The 16875-nt window shown below is 43.9% G+C and overlaps 1 protein-coding gene across 2 annotated transcripts; it reads left to right on the forward strand.

Annotated features, from left to right (window-relative positions):
* The first annotated feature begins 7953 nt into the window (after positions 1-7953).
* LOC123141968 (probable starch synthase 4, chloroplastic/amyloplastic) lies at positions 7954-15146 on the forward strand. Of its 2 annotated transcripts, XM_044561014.1 has the most exons (16): positions 7954-8337; positions 8718-8829; positions 9437-9512; positions 9609-10536; positions 10616-10667; positions 11370-11492; positions 11571-11646; positions 11725-11909; positions 12028-12219; positions 12312-12380; positions 12874-13083; positions 13427-13552; positions 13873-14022; positions 14278-14339; positions 14430-14505; positions 14604-15146. In XM_044561014.1, exons 1-16 carry the CDS (start codon positions 8204-8206, stop codon positions 14772-14774), a joined length of 2742 nt encoding a protein of 913 aa, XP_044416949.1. In that variant the 5' UTR covers positions 7954-8203; the 3' UTR covers positions 14775-15146. The 2 variants fall into 2 exon arrangements, with proteins under 2 accessions (XP_044416949.1, XP_044416954.1); XM_044561019.1 differs by lacking the exons at positions 7954-8337; positions 8718-8829 and having other exon boundaries at positions 9439-9564; positions 9641-10536.
* The last annotated feature ends 1729 nt before the right edge of the window (positions 15147-16875 follow it).

Genomic DNA, 16875 nt, shown 5'->3' on the forward strand with positions numbered 1-16875 from the left:
GTGCTTGTCCTCCTCCCTGACACGGCGACGCACCACCTTCGGCGGGGCCGGCTCCCTCTGCACCGAATGTAGCACATGCGAACGCCACCAAAGGAGATCAGGGTCGATGACGGGACCCGAGGCCGGGTTCCTCACCAAGCGGCACGCCCCTCCAGGTAGCACCATCCAGTGCCAGCCCGGCGGAGCCCAGTCCCGGACGCGGGTCCTCTGAAGCAGGACGTCGTCGCGAACGGGTCGACGGTGAGGATGCGGGCCGGGCATCGTCGAGAACAAATACTATATGCTCGCAAAAAGTAACATTTTTTAAATGATTGGATTGTGATAACTAAAATTCTATATGCAAATTCTAACAATTTGACATTAATCTAATTCATCTAACTAAAACTAATTCTAAAATTTTAAACATTTCTATATATATAACTAACATTTCTATAACATTTCTAATATTTCTATAACTAAAAAATAGAAAAATTGCTAACATTTCTATAAATATTCCTATAACTAAAAAACAGAAAAAAATTATAACATTTCTATATAACTAACATTTCTAAAATTTCTATAACTAAAAAACAGAAAAATTTCTAACATTTCTATAGATATTTTTATAACTAAAAAACAGAAAAATTTCTATAACTAAAATTTATAACTTAAAAGCTAATGTGTGTGTGGGGGGGACATGGCGGCCGGGGCAGGAGCTCACCGGCGGGGCGCGGTGACGACGGGGACGGGGACGGGGCGACGACGATGGGGACAGGGACGGGCCGGGCGGGGACGACGGGGCAGGGTGTGGCGCGACGGGGGGGGGGGTGGCGCGATGGGCGGGGCGCGACGACGGGGACGGGGACGTCCGGGGCGGCGACGGCGACGGGGATGGCGACAGACGGTGATGGGGACGGCGAAGGGGGCGGCGATGAGGGGCGGCGGCTACGGGGCAGAGGAGAAAGAAGCAGAGGGAGAGATGAAAAACTGAAAATTTTCATAAGTGCTTTCTTATATAGAACACCTCTTTAGTACCGATTGGAGCCACCAACCGTTACTAAAGGTCTGTTTTGGCCAGGCCAAGTGGCGGGAAGCGCCCCCCCCCTTTAGTACCGGGTGGTGGCTCCAACCGGTACTAAAGACCCCGCCTTTAGTACTGGTTGGTGCCACGACCTGATACTAAAAGTGTGTGCTGGCGTAGGTTCGGTGGGGCAAGTTTAGTCCCACCTCGCTAGCCGAGGGGCATCCGCACTGGTTTATAAGCCCCAGTGTGGTAGCTCTCTCGAGCTCCTCTCCAAAGAAGGCCTACTGGGCCTACCTGTTCTCTCCTGCCCTGTGGGCCAACTGGGCCTTTGCGGGCCTACATCCTGGCACAACAACACGTTAGGTTTCTAGTCGTATGCAGGCCGCTCTGGCCCAGTAGGCGGGCTTTTTTATTTTCTTACTTTTTTTGCTTTATTTATTTTTGAGTTGTTTTTTGCTGTATTTAGAGTTTCTTTGTGAATATTTTTGCTTTAGGTACAAAAAATTACAAACTTTCTGTTAGTGCCGGTAGTTTTCAAATTAGAATAGTTTAAATTTTGAATTATTTGAAATTTGTGCGAATCACTAGTTTGTGAATAACTTAATTTTGAAAAAAAATCAGTGATTCTTTTTTCTTATGTTTAATATTATTATGTTTTATCATTATATTCAATTTGGTAATGCTTAGGTTATTTAAAAAGTGAAATGCCTTTGTAACAGATGGGTTTTCATGTGAAACCCTGATACTTCGAAAGAGATTGTCCATTTTGTACACGAAGTGCATCCAGTTTTTGCTATAATCCTCTCTACTTTTGTGCACATGCTATGTGGGTGAAATTATGATACCATGCCAACTTTTAACCTTTTCTGAGTTCATTTGAAATGCTTTTCAATTTCAGGGTCATTTAGCTGGAAAAAATTAGTAAATGCATGAAAGAATTTGTTTGCACATAAAATTTCTTCGCGTTTCAAATGCCAAAACACATAACTACCCTAACTATTACAGAGATTCCCTCCTGGGTGTGAAACACAGAAGAAAGTGATGATAGTGAAGCCGATCACATCCCAGATCTTTGGGTTTGAAAGTTTTTCTTCGCGTGTGTCCCTTTGCGCCGTAGCCATGGACAATCTTCATCATTTAACTGGATGCTCGGGTCAATATTCACTTTGAATGGAGCAATTTCATCAAATTTTTCATAATCTTCTGACATGTCTGTCTTGTCATCCACTCCGATGATGTTTCTTTTCCCTGAAAGAACTATGTGGAGCTTTGGCTCATTGTATGATCCATTCGCTTCCTTATCTTTTCTTTTTCTCGGCCTGGTAGACATGTCTTTCACATAAAAAACCTGCGCCACATCATTGGCTAGGACGAATGGTTCGTCTGCATACGCAAGATTGTTGAGATCCACTGTTGTCATTCCGTACTGCGGGTCTTCCGTTACCCCGCCTTGTGTCATATTGACCCATTTGCACCGAAACAAAGGGACCTTCAAACCACCTACATAGTTAAGTTCCCATATGTCCTCTATGTAACCGTAATATGTTTCCTTTCCCGTGTTGGTTGTTGCATCAAAGTGGACACCACTGTTTTGGTTGGTGCTCTTCTTATCTTGGGCGATCGTGTAAAATGTATTTCCATTTATCTCGTACCCTTTGAAAGTCATTATATTCGAAGATGGTAACTGGGACAGCGAATACAGGTCATCTTCAATATCGCCATCGTGCATGGCACGTTTCTGCAACCAACCGGCGAAAGTCCTCGTTTGTTCACATGTAATCCAGTCGTCAGACTGCTCCGGGTGTTTGGAGTGTAGAAAATTCTTGTGTTCCTCCATATACGGAGCCACCAAGGCGGAATTCTGTAGAACTGTGTAGTGTGCTTCAGTGAGAGGATGCCCGTCCATACATATTATTTGATCCCCTCCTAGCGTGCCTTTTCCATCCAGTCTGCCCTTATGCCGCGATTCAGGAACACCAATCGGCTTAAGGTCAGGAATAAAGTCAATACAAAACTCAATAACCTCCTCATTTTCATGGCCCTTCGAGATGCTTCCTTCTGGCCTAGCACGGTTATGAACATATTTCTTCAAGACTCCCATGAACCTCTCAAAGGGGAACATATTGTGTAGAAATACAGGACCCAAAACGTTAATCTCTTTGCAAAGGTGAACTAGGACGTGCGTCATGATGTTGAAGAAGGATGGTGGGAACACCAACTCGAAACTGACAAGACATTGCACCAAATCATTCTGTAACCTTGGTATAATTTCTGGATCGATTACCTTCTGAGAGATTGCATTGAGGAATGCACATAGCTTCACAATGGCTAATCGAACATTTTCCGGTAGAAGCCCCCTCAATGCAACCGGAAGCAGTTGCGTCATAATCACGTGGCAATCATGAGACTTTAGGTTCTGAAACTTTTTCTCTGCCATATTTATTATTTCCTTTATATTCGACGAGAAGCCAGACGGTACCTTCATACTGAGCAGGCATTCAAAGAAGATTTCCTTCTCTTCTTTGGTAAGAGCATAGCTGGCCTGACCCTGATGTATGTCGTCTTTTCCGTGCATATGTTGCTGGTCCTCCCGTGCCTCTGGTGTATCTTTTGTCTTCCCATACACGCCCAAGAAGCCAAGCAGGGTCACACAAAGATTCTCCGTCATGTGCATCACGTCGATTGCGGAGCGGACCTCTAGGTCTTTTCAATATGGCAGGTCCCAAAATATAGATTTCTTCTTCCACATGGGTGCGCGTCCGTCAGCGTCCTTCGGAACAGGTTGTCCGCCAGGATCCTTTCCAAAGATTACCTTCAAATCCTTGACCATATCATGTACATCAGCACCAGTACAGTGGCGAGGCTTCATCCGGTGATCCGCCTCACCTTTGAAATGCTTGCCTTTCTTTCTTACGGGATGCCTGCTCGGAAGAAATCGACGATGTCCCAGGTACACATTCTTCCTACAACTATCCAAATATATACTATCGGTATTATCCAAACACTGCGTGCATCCGCGGTATCCCTTGTTTGTCTGTCCTGAAAGGTTACTGAGAGCAGGCCAATCATTGATGGTCACGAACAACAACGCCTTTAGGTCAATTTCTTCCCGTTTGTGCTCATCCCACACACGTACATCTTTTCCATTCCACAACTGTAATAGTTCTTCAACTAATGGCCTTAGGTACACATCAATGTCGTTGCCGGGTTGCTTAGGGCCTTGGATAAGCACTGGCATCATAATGAACTTCCTCTTCATGCACAACCAAGGAGGAAGGTTATACAAACATAGAGTCACAGGCCACGTGCTATGGTTGCTGCTCTGCTCCCCAAAAGGATTAATGCCATCTGCGCTTAGACCAAACCATACGTTCCTTGGGTCACCTGCAAACTCCTCCCAGTACTTTCTCTCGATTTTTCTCCACTGTGACCCGTCAGCGGGTACTCTCAACTTTTCGTCTTTCTTACGGTCTTTTCCGTGCCATCGCATCGCCTTCACATGCTCTTTGTTTTGGAACAAACGTTTCAACCGTGGTATTATAGGAGCATACCACATCACCTTGGCAGGAATCTTCTTCCTGGGGTGCTCGCCCTCGACATCACCAGGGTCATCGCGACTGATCTTATAACGCAATCCACCGCATACCGGGTAAGCTTTCAAATCCTCGTACTCACCGCGGTAGAGGATGCAGTCATTAGGGCATGCATGTATCTTCTGCACCTCTAACCTTAGAGGGCAGACAACCTTCTTTGCTTCATACGTACTCTCGGGCAATTCGTTGTCCTTTAGAAGCATATTCTTTATCATTACCAGCAACTTTCCAATTCCCTTGTCAGATACATCATTCTCTGCCTTCCATTGTAGCAATTCCAGTGTGGTGCCCAACTTTTTTTTGTCAGCTTCACAATTCGGGTACAACAATTTCTTGTGATCCTCTAACATGCGCTGCAACTTCTTCTTCTCCAAATCACTTGCGCAGTTTCTCTTTGCATCGGCAATGGCCCGACCTAGATCATCAGCAGGCTCATCTGATGCCTCTTCTTCAGCTTCTTCCCACATTGCTGGCTCAGCTTCTTCCCCCATTGTTGTATCATCGTATTCAGGGAACCCATGGTCAGGATAGCTGTCGTCGTCCTCTTCTTCTTCATTGTCTTCCATCATAACCCCTCTTTCTCCATGCTTGGTCCAAACATTATAGTGGGGCATGAAACCAGACTCAAATATGTGGACGTCAATGGTTCTTGACGTTGAGTAATTGTGACCATTCTTACAGCCAGCACATGGACAAGGCATAAAACCATCCGCCCGCTTGTTTGCCTCAGCGGCAAGCAGAAAAGTATGCACACCATTAATGAACTCAGGAGAGCATCGGTCATCATACATTCATTGTCGGCTCATCTTCATTACACAACACCGAAAAGACCAAATTAATACAAGTTCATACATAAAGTTCATACATATATATATATATATATATATATATATATATATATATATATATATATAGTTCATACAACACTTAAATGCAACAAACAAATAACTCTCTAGCTAAACCATTTAAATGCAACAACAAATGCGACCAAGATTGCAACTAAGGTAACAATTGATCCAACAACATAATGATACCAAGCCTCACTATCAATGGTATATTTTCTAATCTTTCTAATCTTCAAGCGCATTTTCTCCATCTTAATCTTGTGATCATCGACGACATCGGCAACATGCAACTCCAATTCCATCTTGTCTCCCTCAATTCTTTTCAATTTTTCTTTCAAATACTCGTTTTCTCTTTCAACTAAATTTAACTTCTCGACAATAGGGTCGGTTGGAATTTTCGGTTCACATACCTCCTAGATAAAAATATCCATGTCAATTTGATGGGCATAATTTGTCATAAACACGAAATGCAACAACTAGTTTTAAAAGAGAATATACCACATCCGAATAATAACAAGGACGAGGGTCGACGGGGACGGATATCAAAACCATGGCACTATGTATAACAAACAACGTATGGGTAAAATAACTATACGAGTAACTATATATCCAAATCACACCAACATCAACTTGGTAATGTAAAACATTCATGAACAAGAGCCTCAACACAAGGTGGTGCCGGCGACGGGACGGCGCGGGCGATCGACGGTGGTTATTTTTGACCTCAAATTGCATATAAATCAAATACTAACACATATAATTCCTTCCAAATTACTAAACTCGCAAATTAATCACTATACAAAGCATTGCAAGAGCTAATCTAGCAATGAGAGATGAAAGGACAAAATTTCTAACCTTTGTGATCATTTGAATGGATGGGGGCCTTCAAATCTTGACAAATTTTGGGCAAAATTTGTGATGAGCTCGAGGAAGAGGGGAAGAACAGAGGAGGAGAGGGGAAAGGGGAAGAATAGAGCGAGCTCGAGTGGGCGAAGGGTTTATGTAGGGCGACCTTTAGTACCGGTTTGTAACACGAACCGGTACTAAAGGTACTGGCGGGGCTCCAGACTGACAACATCCTGCCACTACTCACTTTAGTACCGGTTCGTGGCACGAACCGGTGCTAAAGGTTTGCCACGAACCGATACTAATGAGAGCGGCCGGCTATCCGTTGGAACCGGCACTAATGGACATATTAGTACCGGCTCAAAGTCAAACCGGCACCAATGTGCTTCACATTTGACCCTTTTTCCACTAGTGTTACACTGTTGCACCCTAAGAACATCTCCAATAAATGTTGTATTTTACATCATTAAATTATGGTTTGAGTAAAATATACATCATCTAAAAGTGCACTTTTTATATCACGGAAGACTTCCAACTCTAATAGATGATGTAAAATAGCTAGTGCTCCAATAGGCGATGTAAAATACATCGGCCACACGACAGCTGCTCCACAGTTCTGTTGTCTTTGGCGACACCCGCGACAAAGCTAGTGCACATGGAGCAGTAGGTCGGCGACATGAAGCAGCAACAACAATCGTCGTGGTGACCTTCGTCTTCTTCGCTCGGGGCGAAGCCGCGGTGGGGTCACGCGGTGGTTTTGTCGTGGCTGCCTTCTTCCTTGTAGGCGGCTCTAGTCCGACAACGACAACGAGACGAGGGGCCGCAAATATACCGCACAATTTGGGGGAGGCATGGCGGCGACAGCGACGTCCGGACCGATGGCAGATGCAGAGGCGACCATCACTGAAGCAGTTTTGCCGGCCACGGGGTCGAAGGAGGTGTCCATGGGGATCGGCGGCGGCGGGCGACGACAGGAGGGTGGTCAGGCGCAATGCGGGGAAGTTCCACTGGGCAGCGGCATGTTCAACTGCTCGGATTTTGCTCGAGAGGCACAAGTGATGGCATCACCAAGTGCCCTATTTTCATTTAGAGCAAATCTGGAGCAAATTTCTTTAATCAACATCATCTGTTGGAGGAACATTTTAGGCCATTCGTGATGTAAAAGAACCAGTTATTTATAGATCATTCGTGGGAGATGCTCTAATTATGATCCATTGACTATAATCTACTCACGAACCAACCTATAGTTGGATGGTTAGATGGACAGTGATATCCTCGGTCCACCAGGGTTAAGTCCTACGGTGACGTTCAGTGGGAAGAGACGTTCCAATTGACTACAAGACGCCTACGATGATTTCGTAAAATCTCAAAATAATGTGCCAACTCAGACTTTCGAAGGTGCTCATAGGAGTAGGGTGTGCGTGTGTGCGTTTATATGTCTGCTCCGTGTTTAAAAAAAAGGGAGAGACTACAACCTACCCCAATACTGCTGGTGGCACCATGTACCCACTTTTCTGTTGCGGCCGCGCTCACCGGCCTCTCTCCTCTCGAGCCGGCACGGGCGCACCGTGTACCAAACAAATCAAGCTCCACCGTCCGTTTCCTTCACACTCTCCTCCGCTGGCCGTCTGCCCGACGAATGGCACCGTGCCACGCCCGGCCGCGCGGCGGGGCCCAGGCGGCCAGATAGCCCAATACAATTCGCTCGGCCCTCCTCCTCCGCCTCCGCCTTGCCCGCGCGCGGAGCACGAGACACGCCACGCGCTGCCCCCCGGTCACCGCCACCGCCACCGCCACCGCCCACCGCCACCAGTCCACCACCACTCTTCAGCCCCACTCCACTCCCCGCCGCTTTCCAGCCTTCAAGCTCCCCCCACACCACCCCACCCCACCCGCCCCGCCTCTCCCTACTCCCCATGGCGTGCTCCGCGGCGGCGGGCGTCGAGGCGACGGCCCTCCTGTCCCCGCGCTGCCCCGCCCCTTCTCCGCCCGACGGCCGCTCCCGCCGCCGCCTCGCCCTCGCCTCCCGGACGCGCCACCGCAGCCTCAGGTTCGTCTCCGGACCCCCTAATTCGGCGGCTTCGCTCGTGAGATGTATATACAGTACTCAAAGTCTGAAACCAAGGGGTTGGGATTCTAATTATTAGCAGCTACTAGTACCTGGTTACCCTTCTCTTGCTCGGTGCGTGCCATGGTCCGTCCGTGTGCGCGAAATGCTATGGCCATGCCTGCTCAGCTCAGGCACTGTGGGGATCATATACAGCTGTGAACGCTCAAATGTGTTGTGTACTGTTACATGCTAGGTGACATTGCGGTGTCTTGGATCATGATCAGATTCATCGTATACATGCCATTGGCATTCCTTATGTCTGGATTCTACGAATATGTCAAGGAATCGGAATCTGACTTTTGTTGTCTGGCTTGTTCCAGGGCGGCCGCGCAGCGTCCTCACAAGAGTACAACCGGCGCCGACCCCCTTAACAACAGGGCTAATGTACGAAGCGACGAGGCAGCGGTTTCCGCCGAAAAAGAACGGCAAAGGGTATGTGCATCATGCGTTTTAGCAACCTATATGCTTCCAAATATGTTTGTCGCACGCAGGAGTGACGCGGCAATAGATGCTGATTCTTCTTTTCCAGAAAGCAAATCTGGGGCTTGGCTGCCGCTGAAAGGCAATAACTTGCTCATATGAATTTCTACCTTATTTTAACATAGATGCATGAGGTTACTTGGTGTGAACATGTATAAAAAATCAATGTTGCATATATTTTGCCATTTTAAAAAGATCTTAAATTCTGTTTTTGTTAAACTGAAGCGAAATGCATCATCATTTTATTACTTAAATAATCAATAGTTATTAGATAAAGGTACAAAGTTGGCATTGGCATCTACTCCCTCCGTCTCATAATATAAGAACGTTTTTGACACTAGTATAGTGTTAAAAACGTTCTTATATTTTGGGACAGAGGGAGTATATTTTAAACCAAATGGCAGCCAAGCCCTATTTCATTGTGAAATACAGCATACAACAGTTAAACAAAGTTAACATTCAATCAATTTTACTCTGAAATATAATCACTTTTAAATTTCTCATATTAGTTACTGTTGTTACTTTTAAGAATTTCTAGGTTTTGTGATTTTCACCACAGAAATACAACGATGGAGATGGCATATCAAATCTTCAGCTGGAAGATTTGGTAGGAATGATACAGAACACCGAGAAGAGTAGGGGATCCTTCTTTTTGAATATCCATACAGTTTCCTAAAATGCAGAGTTGTAAGTATGTGCATAACCACTGAATTGCAAATTGATTTTTTTAGATATACTTCTTTTGAATCAAGCTCGTCTTCAGGCAATGGAACACGCTGATAAAATTCTTAAAGAAAAGGAAGCCTTGCAGAGAAAGATAAACATTTTAGAGACGAGGTTGTCAGAAATAGATTCACAACATAAGCTTTCAAGTGAAGGGAATTTCAGTGACTCTCCACTAGCATTAGAGTTTGATGTTCTAAAGGAAGAGAACATTGTACTGAAGGAGGACATAGAATTTTTCAAAACAAAGCTTATAGAGGTTGCCGAGACAGAGGAGGGTATATTCAAATTGGAGAAAGAGCGTGCTCTTTTAGATGCTTCCCTTAGGGAGCTGGAGTCCAGATTTATAGCTGCCCAAGCAAATATGATGAAACTTGGTCCTAGGGATGCCTGGTGGGAGAAAGTAGAAAAATTGGAAGACTTGCTTGAGACCACAGCAAACCAAGTAGAGCATGCTGCTGTGATATTGGACCGCAACCATGATCTGCAGGATAGGCTTGAAAAATTAGAGGCCTCATTGCAAGCAGCAAATATTTCAAAGTTCTCTTGTTCTCTTGTTGATCTTTTGCAGCAAAAAGTCAAATTGGTAGAAGAACGCTTCCAAGCATGTAACCGGGAAATGCATTCTCAGATTGAACTGTATGAGCACTCAATAGTGGAATTTCATGATACTCTTAGCAAACTAATAGAGGAAAGTGAGAAAAGGTCACTGGAGAATTTTACAGGAAACATGCCTTCGGAACTATGGAGCAAAATTTCCCTTTTAACTGATGGATGGTTACTGGAGAAGAAAATATCTTACAGTGACGCAAGTATGTTACGAGAAATGGTTCAGAAAAGGGACAATCGTCTTCGGGAAGCGTACTTGTCATACAGAGGTACCGAAAACAGGGAAGTTATGGACAATTTACTTAAGATGGCATTACCAGGAACTAGGTACACTTTCTTCTTTGCTAAAATGAGAAAATATGTTTATATAAATTAGTTGGTTTGTAATCTTTATTGATTAATGCAGTTCTGGTTTGCACATTGCCCACATAGCAGCAGAGATGGCTCCTGTCGCGAAGGTGAGTTTTAGTATTAATACAGCCTTTCATGCGTGCATTTGAAATCTTCTATTTGATATTTGGATAATTCACTGCCTAGTATGACTACTATCTGGGGACGCTTAGAGAGAACATTGTTTTTAAGCACTTATATCTGTAAATTAACAAAGCATTAAGTTTTCCAGTGTTTCACATAAATTTGAGCCTATCACTATCTTACAAGTAAACAATAAAGCACTATTTTAAATATATGGTTCTCATCAGTTGTGCTCAGGCCATGATGATCCAAGGGCTAATTCAAACCGAGGTAAAACTGACAATGTTTAATGTGTGCTATCATTCTTTTTGTGTGAATGGATGTAGCCTTAAACTGTATGGATGCCCTTTTTTAGCTTATAAATTTTGATCGTGCAGCCATGAAATAGTAAATAAAATTCTGGTTGTACCAAAGGTGGTAGAATATCAACTTTCATGTTTCAACAAAGTTACAATCTGCAAAAAAAAAAATCTAAAACCTGCAGATGTTTGTCTGTTGATCATGTGCATAAAGGTTGATCAATCTCCTCCAACTGCTTTATATTTTAATCTGTTTCTTGAGAAATTTATTGAACTACTGATGCTGATGCAATGACTAATTCTTTTGGAATCTGGATTTTTGTCCATTCTGATCAGTTTGAATCCTATTAGTCATCTTTTATATTTCCTATATGCATGCTTGTTTAGGTTGGTGGCCTGGCAGATGTGATATCTGGTCTCGGGAAGGCACTTCAGAAAAAAGGCCATCTAGTAGAGATCATTCTTCCAAAATACGACTGCATGCAGGTTGACCAAGTTAGCAATCTAAGGGTATGTCATAATGCTGCTTATCTATGTTTTTGGTATGATCTTCTGTTAAGGTAAGATTAATATCATGTGATTGTGCAGGTTTTAGATGTTCTTGTGCAGTCCTACTTTGAAGGAAATATGTTCAACAACAAAATTTGGACTGGGACTGTTGAAGGTTGCAAGCAACCCTCAGTTGTATCACTGTATAAATTTATTTAAATCCGCATTGATCTAATTAAATTAGCATATGCAGGCCTACCCGTCTACTTTATTGAGCCACAGCATCCAGCGATGTTCTTTTCGAGGGCTCACTACTATGGAGAGCACGATGACTTCAAACGTTTTTCGTACTTCAGCCGTGCGGCACTAGAATTACTTTATCAATCTGGGAAGAAAGTTGATATAATCCACTGCCATGACTGGCAAACTGCATTTGTTGTAAGCGTCAAAGATCATTTCACAGCATTGACTCATTGCCTACATGACATTGATCTATTTTCTCGGTTGATTTACAAAATTGATTGTACTAAATTACCCTTTGACATTTAAACTCCAGGCACCTCTTTATTGGGATGTATATGCAAATCTAGGCTTCAACTCAGCTAGAATTTGCTTCACCTGTCATAATTTTGAATACCAAGGAACTGCTCCAGCTCGTGATTTAGCATGGTGTGGTCTTGATGTTGAGCACCTAGACAGACCAGACAGGATGCGGGACAATTCGCATGGCAGAATAAATGCTGTTAAGGTATCAATTATGGCAAACTGTAGCAATATATTTTGGAACTCAAACTCATAGCTATGGTATCAATTATGCAATTTTTTATTCATATTATTCAGGGAGCAGTTGTGTATTCAAACATCGTGACAACTGTCTCGCCAACATATGCACTAGAGGTTCGCTCAGAGGTAATATTTCTTACGATTTTTATGCGATGTAGACTTTTTTGGCTACTTTTTAATCGTCCTTCACAGTCTTACCAGTGGCCTTCAACTTATAAGATTCATCTGCAAAAATAGATGATTTCTAAGCATGTTGCTCAAAATGGCTAATTTTTGGAGGCAACCATTTCTGGAAGAGGATAGCACAAGCTGTGGGAAACAAACATGCATATTGCTGTACCTTTGTTTGATCAGTAGTGCCAGACATATTCATGTTTCTACATGGACTGGACACTAAAGAGATGCTACAAAAAGCTTAAATACTTGAGAATACCCTAAATCAAGATATATTGGCATGCATATCCATATAGGGCTCTAATGGTCCTAGTGTTTCTAGTTACCATTGGTTTAACGTGTCTTTAATCTGCCTCTCAACTGCAATTTCATTTTAGTAGTTTCAATTTGCATGTAAAGCGTTTCCACTTCTTTTATGTGCTGATAATGCTCTTATGGTTCCCAGGGTGGGCGTGGACTCCAAGATACACTTAAAGTACATTCCAGGAAATTTCTTGGGATACTTAATGGAATCGACACAGATACATGGAACCCTTGCACAGATAGGTATCTCAAGGTCCAGTATAATGCTAAGGATCTCCAGGGAAAGGCAGCCAACAAAGCAGCCCTCAGAGAGCAACTAAACCTGGCTTCTGCATATCCTTCACAACCACTGGTACGATTGTCGATGCTGTTAAGCTCAGTTCTCAATTACTGGTAAACTGGATATATAAAGGTTCACCCTGTGCTTGAATTTGAACATTTTCCATCTCTTTATTCTCATCAATTTTCTTCGTGGGGTAGTCTGTTAGCTATATGGTTCTATTGTTTGTCATTGCATTTATCAGGGCATGGCCCATGTAGTCTGAAATGAATTACAGCAGTTCCGTTTTTCGATTGTTTTCTTCAGTTAGCTAATATCATTTTCTGATCCCCTGCTGTTTGTATTCACCTCCTTCCGTTTGTCTTGGAACTTGATATTGAATGTTAAACTAAGTAACTGAAATTTTCTCAAGCAGGTTGGTTGCATTACCAGGCTGGTTGCTCAGAAGGGTGTACATCTTATCAGGCATGCAATATACAAAACAGCTGAATTAGGAGGACAGTTTGTCCTTCTGGGTTCAAGTCCAGTACCAGAAATTCAGGTGCGTTTATGCCATGCAGTTTATGTCATACTCCCTCTGTAAAGAAATATAAGAGCATTTAGATTACTACTTTAGTGATCTAAACGCTCTTATATTTCTTTACGGGGGGAGTAGTATATATCTGTGCAGATATTTTGATCAGACATGAATCTCCAAAGTAACAGAAGAAAACCACACTTCAGTACCTCATGAACAGTTTATTTATAACCGAAGGAACATGAGTCTGAAATAGTGTATTTTTGTCTGTGTTTTATACTAAGCACCTTTTTTTTGCCTATTTCTGGAACAGTGAACATACTTGCTTCTTGTTTTGTTTACAGAGGGAGTTTGAAGGTATTGCAGACCATTTTCAGAACAACAACAATATCCGGCTGATTTTGAAGTATGATGATGCGCTGTCTCATTGCATATATGCTGCGTCTGACATGTTCATTGTTCCCTCTATATTTGAGCCATGTGGCCTCACTCAGGTGTGGCTTCTTCCATACTTTGATAGTAAATGCATATCACGTAGTTTATACTAGGTGCACATGTAGTAAGCTGACATCGTTTAGTATAATACGTAATTTGTATCACTTGCTGAAATATATGCTTCAGTTGCCGTGAACATTTGGCACTTCCCTAGAAGTAATTAAACAAGTGCAAGTCTGACCTCTTTTGCTTCTATCTGATATTTGGTGTGTGGCCTGCTGATGCGCAATTTTGACATGCTTTCTTATGTACAGATGATAGCCATGAGATATGGTTCTGTGCCAATCGTTCGGAAAACTGGTGGGCTGAATGACAGGTAAATAGGGAACCAACCAAGTGTTCCTCCGAACATAGTCGTCACATCCAATCAAAGTAACAAGTATAGTGGCATGCTTTGTGGTTTCAGTGTCTTTGACTTCGATGACGAAACAATACCCATGGAGGTGCGGAACGGCTTTACATTTGTCAAGGCCGACGAGCAGGTAGGTCCTGTTTGCGCGCACAGCCCGGGAAGGGGAAAATCCTAGTTGATGATTTCTGGCGGGCAAAACGCAACTCATCTGGATGTTCATTTTGCCAGGGCCTAAGCAGCGCGATGGAGAGGGCGTTCAACTGCTACACGAGGAAGCCCGAGGTGTGGAAACAGCTTGTGCAGAAAGACATGACGATCGATTTCAGCTGGGACACCTCGGCTTCGCAGTACGAGGACATCTACCAGAAGGCGGTGGCTCGAGCGAGGGCAGTGGCGTGAGCACACACACACACGGTAGTTGGTTCCCTGATGCCTCTCTCCCCTGCCCTGCCCTCATGATACAAACGGCACTGGACGAAATCGAGGGATCATGGAAACAGAATCATATAGCAAGCTCCATGCTCTCGGCGCGCATTTCCGGTAAGGGTGTGACGGTGTATCGCTGGTTATATGCGCTGTTTATTGAAGGCAGAACGCGAGCTAAAAATGGAGTAGCTACCGTGAACCCTCAAGATCGTAGTATGCGCGCTGTTGTTGGCATAATATTGGTGTAAATTGTAGTAGGCTGTATATTTTCTTGAGGGGTTGCAACGGAGCTGTATGCGTGCAGTGCAGGCTGCAGAGTCGCACGTATGTACTGTATTATGCAGAGATCTTATGGTCGATGGGAGGAGCTTAGATTTGTCTAAATACGGATGTATCAAGTCACGTTTTAGTATTAGATACATCTGTATCTAGGCAAATCTAAGACTAGAATTTTGGGACGGAGGGAGTATTATGCAGAGATCTTATGGTTGATGGGAGGAGAGGGAATTTCAGACACCTGGACCGTAAGCATCTGTTAGAAAATACAGACACCTGGACCGTAAGCATCTGTTAGAAAATACGTTGACTTTCTTTTCTTTTAAAAAAGATATTTAAAAAATACTACAGGATTTTCTGGTCATTAACTCGCCACTATTCCAGTGATATTTTTTCCCCAAAGAAGTTGTAACGACATTGCGCATAGGCTTCTTACAAAGTGCAGATGGAGCCCCCCTTCAAAAAAAAAGAAAGAAGTGCAGATGGAGCCCAGTGGCTGGGCTACTTCCCCATGGGCCCGTTAGGCGGAGAGGCTCAAGGCTCTAGCGAAAGGTTAGGGGCTGTTTGGTTCTTGCAGATGTCCGCCCTGCCAAATCATGGGCGCAGATGGCAATGCCAAAAAATAGGCGAATGAATTGGCCACCATGGTTCTAAACCTGTGGTTGAGTTGGTTAGGTGGACAGTGGTATTCTCAACCCACCAGGGTTTAAATCCTGGTGCTCGCATTATTTCTGGATTTATTTCAGGATTTCCGGCGATGCGCTTTCAGTGGTAGGAGACGTTCCCGTCGACGATGAGGGGCCTACGGTGGCTTCGTAAATCTCAAGATAATATGTCGGCTCAATCTCTCGGAGGTGCTCATAGGGTAGGGTGTGCGTGTGCGCGTTCATAGGGATGAGTGTATGCACGTGTATATGAGCGCTTGTGTCTGTACTGATGCTAAAAAAAAACTATTTGGCGCAAAAGAAGAGGAGGAAGCCGTGGTGGGCTGGCGCACCAATATTTTGGCTCTGATCCAAACGCCCATCGCCAGGGAACGGATCCTCTAATATCAGGAAGGGATGTCACGAATCTACAGTGACAATCCAGTGCAAAACTGCGAAGGGATGTCACGGGCACTGTAGCGACCGGTAGTGTATGCAGTTACTGTTTATAAAAAATAAATCTGAAAATGATTTTATTGCACCATAATTTTGTTTGTATGTAACTTTTGTAAATGTATACAGTATATTTGTAATTTGTAAATTAATTCATGTCAGTTTAGCCTTAATCATATGGATGTGAAGAAGGGATGTCACGGTTACTGTAGCTTACGTGACATCCCTTCACAATGTTAGAGAATCTCGTTCCCCATCGTCAACCTGATGAATGACCAATTTTTTGGTAGGGCAGGGCACGGCTCCAAACCAAATAGCCCCTTAGTCTTCAAGGGAGTGATGATGGTGCTTGAGGGTGTTTTTCTCTTTTTTTAGGCATTGTCGAAGAGTGATTCCTCTCTGTTGGGTTGTATCGGTAGGGGCGTAGGGCAGGGCACGGCTCCAAACCAAACAACCCCTCAGTCTTCAAGGGAGGAGTTAATTGCAAGGAAGCACCACACTTCGGCACGTCGTAACGAATCAGTATCAATAGTCTTTTTTTTAGCAGTTCAGTACCAACTCAAAGCCTAAGTGTTGCAAAACGGTTTGACAACCGTATAAGCACATATTGACCACGTATCTGACCGATCGGGCCCATGTGTCAGGTGCCATGGTGGCGTACCCGCGAGCACCTCGCATCGCTGACTCGTCCCACTCGGCTC

Source organism: Triticum aestivum, chromosome 1B (genome assembly GCF_018294505.1).
Source record: "Triticum aestivum cultivar Chinese Spring chromosome 1B, IWGSC CS RefSeq v2.1, whole genome shotgun sequence".
Taxonomy (NCBI): domain Eukaryota; kingdom Viridiplantae; phylum Streptophyta; class Magnoliopsida; order Poales; family Poaceae; genus Triticum; species Triticum aestivum.